Here is a 13,645-nt window from a genome sequence, read left to right as displayed (position 1 = left end):
AAATGGGGCACATTACAACAAATGCCATGTGTGTGAGGGCTTTAGCGCACATTTTGAACAATTGCAAAAAGTATGCGTAGCAACAGTCACCTGTAGTTTGTTGGTACTCAATACTTCAGCTACTGCCCTCACTTAACGTCACACAGTTGAACATGTGGTCAGTACTGTAGCAGAAGGAACACCCTCTCATCTTCAGTCCCACCCCAATGCTATTCAAAGAAATCAGCAGATATTCCAAAAGCAAACGATTGAGCTTGCTGGAAAGCTGAAGTAAGAATGGAAAATGCTGGAAAAGACTCAGCACCCATGAAGATTGAAATGAGTTAATATTTCTGGCTGTCTTTTCACCATAATTGGAAACAATAGAAATATATTAGCTCTTAACAAGGTGAAATGGGGCATGGTAGATAAAAAACAAAAGGGAAACTCTGTGATAAGACTGAAGATGGGGAGATATTAAATGACAAAACATTGCTGGAGCAGAGCCAAAGGGAGTCATTGGCTACCCCTCAATTTGAAGGCTCCAATGGAGATGTGTGTGGCGGAAAAATAAACATCTAAAAACAAGGTCAGAAAAAACATTAAGTCTAATCTTATTTTATTTGACTTAAGTGCAAGTTGCATCAGGTTTTATGAAAACTTTTTTCACTGTGAGGCCTAGTAGTTCTCTTGCCTACCGTACCGACTTGCCACATCAATTACACCATTCATTCCTCATGTCCAATTTCCACCCCATCTTACCAGATGCCATTCCCAGAACAACTGGCCACTCAGCAGCTATCCATCAAAAGATTGGAATTGTTTGCACGTGCCATCTTTGAAAGGCCACAGTACACCTGGAACAAACATTGGAAATCTGCCACTGCCCCTCACTGGCAATGTTATGGCACAAAAACACACTGCCCATAGCACATACCTGGCATGGCTGATGTTCCCCCAGGTATATATCCTCTTGTCTGGGTCATGTTAAATTATCAGGCCACAGACTTTACCTATCCTTAGCAACAATCCCACAGCACTGTGGCCGACCACCAACTCCACCCCCCAACTCCACCAAGGACACACAAGTCCTGAGCTACCTTCACCGCCAAATTCCAACCACCTGATGCCTGGAGGAAGATCGTCTCATCTGACACCTGAGGACGCTCCAACCGCGTGGGATCAATGCCGATTTCAGCAGTTTCCTCATCTCCCCTCCCCCCACATCATCTCAGATACAACTCTCCAACTCAGCACCAGTCTCTTGAACTGTCCTACCTGTCCATCTTCCTTCCCACCTATCTGCTCCATCCTCTGACCAAGCACCATCACTCCCCATTTACCTATCGCCTTCCCAGCTAGCTTTCCCCCAGCTCCACCCCGACCCACTTATTGACCTCCCATTCCCCTTCTCCTGCCCTTCACCCCACCCCCGAAATTCCTGATGAAGGGTTTCTGTCCGAAACATTGGTTCCTCTGCTCTTTGTAGGCTGGCTGACCTGCTGTGCTTTTCCAGTGCCACACCTTTCGCCTCTTAGCTACATCCTGTCTGAACACTCACTGACCCAGATACCCCATACCCAGTGCCTGCTGTAGACCTGCATCCTGTCATTATCCAGCAGTGAAACATTACCAACAGGTGCACCATTGGCCAAGAACAAGACAAGCATGTGAAAAAGGGGACTCAAACAAAGCGAAGAGAGGTTGAACTTCTCTCCCAAAATGCAAGAAGATTTCAGCATCCTGACCAACAACTATTTTACAGAGTGTGGTTGTCTGCTGCAGCCAGTCCCCATTTACTGTAACAGGGTGTCTGTGAGGTTCTGTCTGTTTTGTACACAGCTGAGGTCTTCATGGACAAGAACAGCTCCCTTCTCCCCAGTGTCATCATCCTTAGAAGACTAATCTTCATCTCTCAGTTCCTCAGTATCTATCACACTGTCTCATTTTGTGCTCCTGTTGTGCAGGGCACAGCATGCCAAGATAATGCAGCAGGCTCTGTCTGGACTGAACTGGAGGGAGCTGCCAGACTGGTCCGAGCAGTGGAACTGCATCATCAGAGGCCTTATTGTTTGCTCTATTATGGTCCTGGTTGAGGTTTGGGCAGCTTGCATTCCGCATTAGTCAGAGGGTTGTGCAAAAGTACCATGGTCACTCCAAGTAGTCAATAAGACCATAACACATAGGAATGGAAGTAAGGCCATTTGGCCCATCGAGTCCACTCCGCCATTTAATCATGGCTGATGGGCGTTTCAACTCCACTTACCCAGACTCTCCTCGTAGCCTTTAATTCCTTGTAAGATCAAGAATTTATCAGTCTCTGCCTTGAAGACATTAATGTCCTGGCCTCCACTGCGCTCCATGGCAACGAATTCCACAGACTCACCAGTCTCTGGCTGAAGAAATGTCTCTTCATTTCCATTCTAAATTGACCCCATCTTATTCTAAGGTTGTGCCCATGGGTCCTAGTCTCCCCGCTAAAGGAAACAACTTCCCAGCGTCCCTTTCTAAGCCATGCGTTATCTTGTAAGTTTCCATTAGATGTCCCCTCAACTTTCCAAACTCTAATGAACACAATCCCAGGATCTTCAGCCATTAATCGTATGTTAGGCTTCCAATTCCAGGGATCATCCGTGTGAATCTCCGCTGGACACGCTGCAGTGCCAGGATGTCCTTCCTGAGGTGTGGGACCCAAAATTGGACACAGTATTCTTAATGGGGCCTAACTAGAGCTTTATAAAGTCTCAGAAGCACATCATTACTTTTATATTCTAATCCTCTTGAGATAAATGACAACATTACATTCACTTTCTTAATCATGGATTCAACCTGCATGTTTACCTTTAGAGAATCCTGGACTAGCACTCCCAGATCCCTTTGTACTTTGGCTTTATAAATTTTCTCACCATTTAGAAAATAGTCCATGCCTGTATTCTTTTTTCCAATGTGCAAGACCTCGCATTTGCTCACGTTGAATTTCATCAGCTATTTCCTGGACCACTCTCCTAAACTGTCTAAATCTTTCTGCAGCCTCCCCACCTTCTCAGTACTACCTGCCTGTCTGCCTAACTTTGTATCATTGGTGAACTTCGCCAGAATGCCCCCAGTTCCTTCATTCAGATCATTAATATATAAAGTGAACATCTGCAGTTGGTCCTTGTAACCAACCTTGTAAGAGCCTTGGACCCTCAAATGCACCAGGTTTATGAGGGTGCTCCAGGATGTAGGAGTCATGGCAGCTGCCAGAGTAGCAGTAACACATTTTCAGGGAGTGTTAGCGCTAATCATGTAAACATTGCTCAAATGGAACCCTGTTGATGAGTTCTACACGTTGTGATATGGTCCTCTCAGTACCATAGTCAATGGTACCCTGCACCTGGAGGATCACAGCAATATTATTGAAGCCAAATGACCTCAATCATGGGGAACAAAATGAAATGGTCTGATCTTGCACTTATGGTATTGGTCCTGATGCTTTGTGGTTCCATGACTGAGAGATCCTACATGGGTCAGTTGTCACTTCCTAGAAGAAGTCAGTTGCACAGAAGTTCAGCGCTCTCCTGCAGCCCTCAGTTCCAGCATCCAGCACATTTCTGGGGATGTACTAAAGCTGTGCTAACTGTGTGCCCTGTTCACGCCCAGGAACTGGGGTTGAGACTAGATTACTCTGATGTCCTGAGCACCCCACACATCCTGAGGCTTTGTGGCTCCGATCTCTCCATGAGCAGGGTGCACCTCGTCCTCTGTGCCAGCCTGCTCCTCCTGCATCCATCTTCACTTTAATTGGTAGGCAGCCACAGAAACCAACACACAAGCAGCTGGGCCCAGAACTCTCCGTGGAAAGGACTTGCAATGAGAGCAGATGGAATAGAAGAGTTTCATGGATCTAATCAGAGTGGCATTCACTGCAGGCTGAGGGCTGAGCACACTTCATCACACAGCGAGACATTGCTGGACATAGCTAAAAAGGGACATTTCTGTATTTCTTTTTGTTTCATTCTGTTTCCACATTCTGTTTCAGCATGTGCATTATCTAGGTGTGTTGCTTTACTGAATGGCTTCAGCACAACACAAGCCTCCACATCAAACAGAAACCACACATTGCATTTAGCACAAGCCAATAGAATGCTTATATGACCAACAATGACTTGAAGTTACCTGGTTCACACAAGATCCTTCAAAGTTATATGAAGTATTATTCCCCTTCTGATAGCACTTACCTCTTGTTCCATTATGGCTGATAACTTCAACCTGATTGCGATGCCCAAGTTCAGTTTGGAAGTACCAATGGCATGTGACAAATGGGCTTTGACCAGCACCCGACCGTTGTTGTTCTAGATACACTTGCATCTGCAGGACAGTTGCGTAGCACAAATTACTTCCCAATTATCAAGCTAGGCCTGAATGGTGTACAAATCTTGCTGCATAGGACAATGGACAGCTTCACTATGTGCGAATAAAATTCAACACTGCACTCATCAGTGAACATTCCCATTCTAACCATATGATGAACAGAAGGTCATTGATGAAGCAGCCAAGATACCTGAACCTCGGACATTGTTATGAGGGACCTGTGTAGCAGTAATGTCCTGAGGTTGAGGTGATTAACCTCCAACAAACACATCCAGCTTCTGTTTGTGTTAGATGTGACTCCAGGAAATGGGATTTTTTTTTCCTGATTCTAGTGGAATAAGGACTCCTTGATGTCATGCTTGATCAATACTGTCTTGATGTCAAGGACTGTCACTGCCACCTGGCTTCTGAAATTCAGCTCTTTTATTAAGATTTATTGGCTGCAGCCAAGTAACCAAGTTGAACATCATTAGCCATATTATTAGTGAATAGTTTGTTAATGCAGAAGTCATTAAGATTGTTATTAATGCTCATCCTAGGTTGGCCTTCTTGGAATTCAGATGATTTGGACTAGAGATGCTGAAGATGCCCTGAAACTGTCACAGGTTGACCGTAAAATCATGCAGACAACGAACCAGTATTTTTTGGAAATTCTTAATGTACTGATTGACAGGACAACCAAAGATTTAAATCTTAATGAGCGTGTGAAGTATGAGACTCTAATCACAATCCATGTCCATCAGAGAGATATCTTTGATCAGATGGTAAATCATTTTACTGTATCTTAAATGCAATAGTTTTTCCTTTCACTAATTTGTACATCTATTAACTTTTGGTGGACATTAGAATATAAATAAATGTCAAAACAAATGTCTTAACCTTTTTGTCATCTGAAATGATATCCATGCAAAAGATTGGCAAAATATTTAATTTCTCAAACAATGAATTTGGGAAAAAACAGTGATATGAATTTTTGTTTTCTTCCCACTTAATCACCTGTCAAAAAGCTTTAGCATACTTAAATCAAAAGATTTTACTCCAAAAAAATTTCTATTTACCCCTTCTTCCCTGTCCCTTGTTCTTATCTATATTTTGCTACTCTGCACCAGTATATTTCCTGTCCATTTAAATGTGAGGGCCTTCAGTGCCTTTGGTGGAGTAGGTTATATGGTGTGAATTTGCATATGAATCATATAGACCACTGTCTAAAAAGAGCCAAAATATACTCAACTTCTATTTAATGGGTAATGACTTTCACCTTTACTGAGAATCTGACCATCGATCACTGCTGCATCAAATGAAAATAGTCTTGCAGCATAAATTTGTTTTTACAGTGATAGAAATTTTCCTTGTTTGGATAATAATTAACAAGTAAGTGCTGTTTTCATTCTTTTAATCTCTTACAGTACCGAATGCAGATAAAATCTCCGACAGATTTTGAGTGGTTGAAGCAGTGCAGGTTCTATTTCCTTGACGATGCTGACAAGATGCAGATATCAATTACTGATGTGGATTTTCATTACCAGAATGAGTTTTTGGGGTGCACTGACAGATTGGTTATTACTCCACTCACTGACAGGTACAAATCTTGCGCCTTTGCACTTGAATAGCTGAAGTTGAAAGATGGGATGTGTCACCAGAATGCACGGCCAAAATACATTTTTCTGCATGTCATGTTGTGGCCTTTTGCCATCCTTTCTTTTTTAAAATTAACTCATTTGATTGGGCATCACTGGCCAGCATTTATTGCCTGTCCCTAGTTGTCCCTGAGAGGTTACTGCTGAACTATTCTGATTTATCTAGTACAAACTACTTTGGAATGGTATTATTCACGATTCTAAGAGAAGATATTCTTTACGTTTACTAACTCAAGGATTAAATTGGTTTCATTTGTAGTTTATTTTGAATAAGCCCTGATCCATTAAGCTCCAAGACTTAAGCTCCCTGTCAAAGCTGATAGCAGATTACACAACTCAGTTCCAGTCTTTTGTTCTGGGCACATCAGTAACTCTACTTTCTGACCCCCTTTTCTGATGGGTCTTTTTCCCTTTTCCTCTTATTTTCATCCTTGAAGTTGCAGAAAGCCAGAGCTAGTACCAGTTGTGTCACTAAATCTGAGCATCTATTACCAAACACTCCCAAATGAGCAGCATAAAGTTCTATTTATTGTGTCTAGCAGCATGTGTTACCATCAACCTTACCTCAACCGGTTTCTCTCTAAGATTTGAGGAGTAGCTTCTTTCCATGTATTTGTTTACTTCCACACATTTATACACATACATTTCTTTAATGCCACACAGGGCACGTGGTGTCCCGTTTGATGTGGCGGACTGCTTTGTGCTTTTGGTCCTAACAGATATAGTGCTGAGTTGAGACTGTCCAAGCATTGCACAAAGGCACAGAATGGCGAGTGAGTCAGCGAGAAAATTGAATTATTGTATTGTCCTTTGGGTGAGACACCGAGACATACTAATTTGTTTTTGCAGAATGCTATTAAACATCCTCTGATACTATTCAAACATAATTCTAAAGGTATTAGGTTACTGCACTATTTAACTGTAGTCTCTGGTACTTTTAAGGTGGCATGGTGGCTGCGTTTAGCACTGCTGCCTCACACTGCCAAGGACCTGGGTTCAATTCCTGCCTTGGGCAACTGTCTGTGTGGAGTTTGTATGTCCTCCCTGTGTTTGCTTGGGTGTGCTCATGTTTCCTCCCACAATCCAAAAATGCACAGGTCAGGTGAATTGGCAATGCTATATTGCCCAAGAGTGTTAGGTGCATTAGTCAGGGGTTCTGGGTAGGTTGATGTGGACTTGTTGGGCCAAAGGGCCTGTTTCCATACTGTAGGGAATCTAATGTTAATTCTTTTTGTTGAGTATTTTCAAATTGCTCTAAGTGTTTAAAAAAAAGTCACAAAAATTAAGTTTTATCTCATTTTTTGCACTTGCAATGTCACTGCAAAAAATAATAATTGACATAAGATCATTTTTACTGTTAATATTGGTTCCTTGTGATTCTTGGCAGAACAAGATTGTTGTTTGAAAGAACTTCTACAAAATATGAAAATGTCATGTTTAATATTTAAATTCTGAGTGGAGGAATTGTGATATAATGGCCTACAATTTCCTAGAGCCATTGTAATAACATAACTTCACTGAAGTTGAGGTGAAAAAGTCACAGCAAGTTAGGGAGCAAGTGACTTTTGCCATTATGAATGACATAGTTCCCAAAAAATAGTCAATGATTCTGTCTCTACCATTTTCCAGCAAAGAGAGTTTCAAAGATTCATGATCCTCTAAGAGACAACATTTCTCCTCATTAGGGGATACATCCTGTGAACAATCGTCTCGACAAGTACTCCAGATCTTTTATGAAGTGCATTTCTTCTCTATTATCTTGAGGTGAAATATTTTAACTTTCAGCAAAACATAGGATCTCAGCTAGATCAAAAATCAAATGAAAGAAATGGATTATTGAATAGAATCATAAAATCAAACAACATGAGAGGAGGGCATTTGGCCTGTCATGCCTTTACTGGGCACTTGTACTAACAAGTTTATGGTTGGTGAGAATTATTATCTGAAGATTGTAGAATAAAGAGAACTGGTTGGAAATTGCTATACACAATGGGGAATGGCAAACCTTTTGTGGCAAATATCAAAACTATGAAAAAGTAAAATTGGGAATAGATAAGACCAACATTAAAAATACATCATTTAAAACAATTAATCATTTGGATGAAAATGTTCTGTGAACTGTATAACTTTTTAATAAGTGCACTTAGCTTGCTCTGAGTGACCCAATGCAAACTCTCCTTTGATCAATATCACTGGAATCTTGGGACTATGTTAAATAAATGATGCTGTAGCAAGTTGGAACATCTTCCAATTTGTAAAGCTCTAATTTCACAAACGGCACAATATAGACTATAAACAGAGAATGCTTATCCAACTTTAAATTAAGCTGGCCATGTTTGATGGCAATCTGATCAATTAACCATACTTGCAAAATATTACTTTCTTTGGTGCAGAGCTATCTGCCACCTCTCACACTTCTGATGTGCTGCTATCTGTACTGTGGAGCGTTCAAATCAGCTCTCCAACAAACTTTGTCACAAATTTGTCATAGGAGGATCAGGCAGCTTGCTCAAATGTTCAGTATTCGTTGACCACTGCAGGAAGCTCAAGGCCATTATTTCGACCAAATGTTATGAAAAAAACTCTAGTTGGTTGACCGGTGTTTCTACATGTGGTACTCTCATTTGTCCATGGAATTAAATGTTTGGTTTCCGCCACCCGGTATTGGCTTATTCTTTGAGAACTGAATGCTTTCAATTCAATGAATAATGTGAATGTTGTTTTTAAAGGTGCTACATTACTTTAGCCCAGGCAATGGGGATGAATATGGGTGGTGCTCCCACAGGGCCTGCTGGCACAGGAAAAACCGAAACAGTTAAAGACATGGGCAAATGCTTGGGCAAGTACGTGGTTGTCTTCAACTGTTCGGATCAAATGGACTTCCGAGGCCTTGGCCGAATCTTCAAAGGTAATGGATGTAAGATAATGACCATCTGACCAGTGGTGACCACCTATTAGACCATGACATTGAATTAATCTGTGCTATTTTTATTTATTATTTTAGGACTGGCACAGTCAGGGTCTTGGGGATGTTTTGATGAATTCAATCGTATTGACTTGCCTGTACTTTCAGTAGCTGCTCAGCAAATAGCCATTATCCTGACTTGCAAAAAGGAACGCAAGAAATGTTTCATATTTACAGACAGTGAGACAATAGAAATGAACCCAGAGTTTGGCATTTTCCTTACAATGGTGAGAAACAAGCATTTTTGTTACGCGACTAACTTTGTTTTATTGACAAACTGAAAGAGAGTAATTGTTGGCTGCAAGTGGGTGACTGTTATACTATTGGCATTACATTCTTTATTGGCCAGATCCTTTTTGTTTATTCACTCGTGGCACTGGCTGGACCATCATTTATTGCCTATCCCTAATTGCCCTTGAGATGGTGTCAGTGAGCTGACCTTCTTGAACTGTTGCAGTTCATGTGCGATAGAGAGACCCACAATGCTTTTTGGGGGTAATTCCAGGATTTTGACCCGACGGCAGTGAAGGAATGCCGATATATTTCCAAGTGAGGCTGCTGTGGCTTTGAAGTGAATTTGCAAGGTGTGCTATGCCCATGTATTGTCTTTCTAGATGAAAGTGCTCATGGGTTTAGAAGATGCCGTCTAAAGAACCTTGGTTAAATTCTGCAGTGCACTGCTGCTACTGGATGTCAGTGTTGGAACCATGCAATGTGTCTGGACCTATGCAATATCTATTTTAAATAGGATTGCTAAAGTTGTAACCTAGCAGAAGTCAACAATGGAAGCAGGATTTCTATCTGATTGGAACCTGAACTCCACAATGTAATTGCAATTAGTACAGACATGATGTTTTTCTTAACCATTGAATGCAATGTATTTAACAGGAAATATATTTTGGTGCTGAAAATAAGATTTGAAGCTTTCCTTCACTCAATAGAACCCAGGCTATGCTGGACGTCAGGAACTTCCTGAAAACCTCAAGATTAATTTCCGGTCAGTGGCTATGATGGTACCTGATCGACAGATCATCATCCGTGTCAAACTGGCAAGCTGTGGATTCATAGACAACATTACCCTGGCTTGCAAGTTCTTTGTGCTTTACAAATTGTGTGAGGAGCAGCTCTCCAAACAGGTCAGTGTACCAGCCTGAATCCCCAAAAACTTAATACGTTTCCCAGAAGATAACATAGTGCAGAATATGTTCGTGGTCCTTGAATGAGTAGAGAAATCAAAATGAGATTCAATGAAAATGACGTTTGCCAAATCATGGGCTGATCATGCAAGAGAATATTAAAAATATTTTGGAAGGAAAGCAAAAAGGGCTAGGGGATTGTATGAGCTAAGACTTATAGGGAACTTAAAGGGAAATAATAATTGAGTTTATCAATGCAAATTTAAAAATAATGTATGGTTAAAAAACGGTGGGGCGATTTGAAATGGGACAAAGGCATTGCAGGAATATCAAATGAGTATTGCACCTCAGTTTTTACAAGTGACCAAAGCAGCACAACTCAAAAAATACAGCAAGAGGTGAGAAATTGGACAGGAAGACACTTGTAATGAAATAATTACCCATGAAAGCAATATGTCCTGATGGCTCACGCATTAGCTTATCAAAGGAACTCAAAAGAATAGTTGAGGCATTGGCCACAATCCTCTATCATGTTTGGATATGAAAATGGTACTACAGGACTTAATGTAGTCTTCAAACTATTCTTGAATATTGAAGTTTTTTCACTGGACTGGAAAATTTCCAATACATCGCACTATCCTAGAATAGAGAAGGTGATAATGGTTTAGTTCATGTACAGGAGTAACTATTAAACCAAGAACCTTGCACATTTGAATGAAGTACAACTAGTAATAAAGTGTTGTTAGCACACTGCTCTTGTGCATGTATGTTGTGCTGCACTATGTTTCTGACAACATATTCCAGGGCTGTTTTCTGACCCGTTGAATTGGAATTTCTTTTGTCTTATGGTGTTAATGTTTGCAAGATGTTTAACATTTTTGTTGAGCTGACTTACTGATGTAATATATGGTTACAAATTTTCATTTTGTTGTGGATTTAGACGCTGATCTTGAAGTTTTCTCCTCAACATTCACCTTTGTTCTGTAAGTTTTTCAAGGGTTTTTGGTGACTATCACTCTCAGTGATGCTTCCTGGAGACATAAATATATAAAAGATATAAATATAGAACCAGCATTCTGAACAAGCTCATTGATGCATCAGACTCACAAAATTCAAAGTGAAATTCAGTAGGGCAGCAACAACTAAATGTCCTTTGCCTGTTACAGGCAACAGGCAAAGGACATTTAGTTAAAAATAGCAAGCCATGGATTGGCAACTGGTTTATTGCAAATGAACCAGAAAATATACTCGGGAACTGAGCTGTACCTAGTTCAGGCTCACTATGTGCCATGCATGTAAAATCTTGTCTAGCCTTTAAGGGGGTTCTCCATATCATGACTGAATTAAACTGAGCCAGTCACTAGACTATGCTAAAGAAATGTATTCATATTTGTTTGTTGTTGTTTTTCCCACTTGTCAATGTGCTGCACAAGTAAATTATTGTCTGGAAGAACCTATAGTTATATTGTGCTTTATCACATCACTTGGGGAAATCATAAAATCATAGAATGATTACAGTAAAGGAGGATGCCACTTGGCCCATTGTGTCTGGAAAAGCTACTCACTCCTGCCCCACTCCTTCACTTTTTCTCCACAGCTAGGCATTTTTTTTTTCTCATCACATATTGGTCATATTCTTTTGAAAGCCACAATTTTATTTGATATTTACCTTATACTGCTTCTGTTCCTTCTTCCTAGCAAAATGAATCCCTTCACACACACTTCTTTGCTTCAAATGTCATCTACCACTATTTCACCAAACTGTCTACATCCTCATGAAGTTTATTACTATCCTTCTCACAGTTTGCTATGTTCCAAGTTTCGTATCATTTGAAAATTTTGACATCCTGTACCCAAATCTAGATTGTCAATGTAGATCAGTTAAAAGCTGATCCTAACCCTGCCCCTGGAAATGGCATTTTTTGTTTTCATTTTGTTTGAAAACTAATTGTTTACCAATGCATTCTGTTTCCTGTAATTCAACCAATTTCATATCTTTGCTGCTAATTTTCCTTTTATTCCATGGACTCTTAGCTTGCTGTCATGCCTGCTATCTGGCATGTTATCAAATGTCTTTTGGAAGTCTATGTATTACCAGATCAATTGCATTACCCACATCAACATTCTCTGTTGCCTCATTATTGTAGACATGATTTTGCCCTTAAAAATCTCTGCTGAATATCCTTAAACAATCTATATTTGACCTTTTTAACTGTCAACTTGTCCCAGATTTTCATTTCTGATGATGTTAAACTGACTGGTCTGTCATTATTAGTTTAATTCTTTTGAATAAGATTAACAATTTTCAAGTTCTTAAGTCCTCTAGAACCACCACTATTTCTAAGGAGATTTGGCAGATTATAGGCAGCGCTGCAGTAATTTCCACCCTAACCTCCTTTTCTACCCTTGGATCATTGGGGGTCAGTTGGCTGGGTAGCTTGCAATACAGACTGATGCCGACAATGTGGTTTCAATTCCTGCACCAGCTGTAGTTACCATGAAGGAGTTTCCTTCTCAAACTCTCCCCTCAGCTGAGGCTTGGTGACTAGTAGTGATTAAGTCACCACTAGTCATCTCCTTCTGATGAGACAGCAGCCCTATGTTCCTCTGGGACTATGATGACTTTTGGATGCAACTCATCTGAACCAGGTTGCTTAATAATTGTAAGTTCAGTCAGACTATAGCAGTTTCTCTTTATCAATTTTTAGCTCCTTTACTGTTTCAAGTATCTCCTTAATAAAGACAGATGAGAAATGCTCAGCCATCGCCCTCCTCCTCTGTGATCCTGGTCTATAAGATCATAATTGACTCCACCCTGCCTCTTACCTCCATTTTTCCATAATCTAAAATATATCTCATAATATAAAATACTTTGAAATATAGTGCACAAATATGGCAGCAGTTTCATAGTTAGCAATGCGCCAAGACAATAATGAGATTAATGACCTGATAATGTTTTAGCAGTGGAGGTAAGCAGCAGAACTTCCTTGCTATCTTTGAATACTGACATGGATCCTACTTTTCAAAATATTGTCTTCTTCATTCAACTTATTTCCATGGAGGTAACTATAAACTAAACTATCAGCTGCTGTTGGGATCCCATGTAAAATAAGAATAAGTAGTTTCATTCAAAGTCTCAATTGTTCCTAATTCAGAATTAGTTAACAATTACACTCAGAAACCATGGTGTGGCATGTTTGGGAAATGACAAAAAGTGCCACATTGATGTAGTTCTTGTTGCTCTACTGAGATTGGGGCTCAGGCATTTTGTTGAGTATATAGAATTTTACATCTGATTATGCAGTACAAATTGTTCTGCTATAACGTGTTTCATTGACACAAATTCAACATAACACGATTGACAAGTTTTAAAGTGTTGAAAATGTGTTGCTGGTTAAAGCACAGCAGGTTAGGCAGCATCCAAGGAACAGGAAATTCGACGTTTCGGGCCAGAGCCCTTCATCAGGAATGAGGAGAGGGCACCAGCAGCAACACATTTTCAGCTCTGATCTCCAGCATCTGCAGACCTCACTTTTTACTCGAAGTTTTAAAGTGTGTATTGGTTATAATGTGAC

At 40.3% G+C, this 13,645-nt stretch overlaps 1 protein-coding gene across 1 annotated transcript in view; it reads left to right on the top strand.

Moving 5' to 3' along the window:
• The window catches only part of LOC132824077 (dynein axonemal heavy chain 5-like), a 285,827-nt gene that overhangs the window by 122,281 nt on the left and 149,901 nt on the right, over positions 1-13,645 (top strand). The window contains 5 exon segments of the mRNA XM_060838346.1: positions 4,872-5,096; positions 5,739-5,911; positions 8,699-8,877; positions 8,974-9,161; positions 9,876-10,070. Of these exon segments, the coding sequence (XP_060694329.1) occupies positions 4,872-5,096; positions 5,739-5,911; positions 8,699-8,877; positions 8,974-9,161; positions 9,876-10,070 (960 nt within the window).

This window comes from Hemiscyllium ocellatum, chromosome 17 (genome assembly GCF_020745735.1).
Source record: "Hemiscyllium ocellatum isolate sHemOce1 chromosome 17, sHemOce1.pat.X.cur, whole genome shotgun sequence".
NCBI lineage: Eukaryota > Metazoa > Chordata > Chondrichthyes > Orectolobiformes > Hemiscylliidae > Hemiscyllium > Hemiscyllium ocellatum.
Note: the sequence above shows the minus strand (reverse complement) of the source record. Positions and strands in the feature narration are given on the sequence as shown.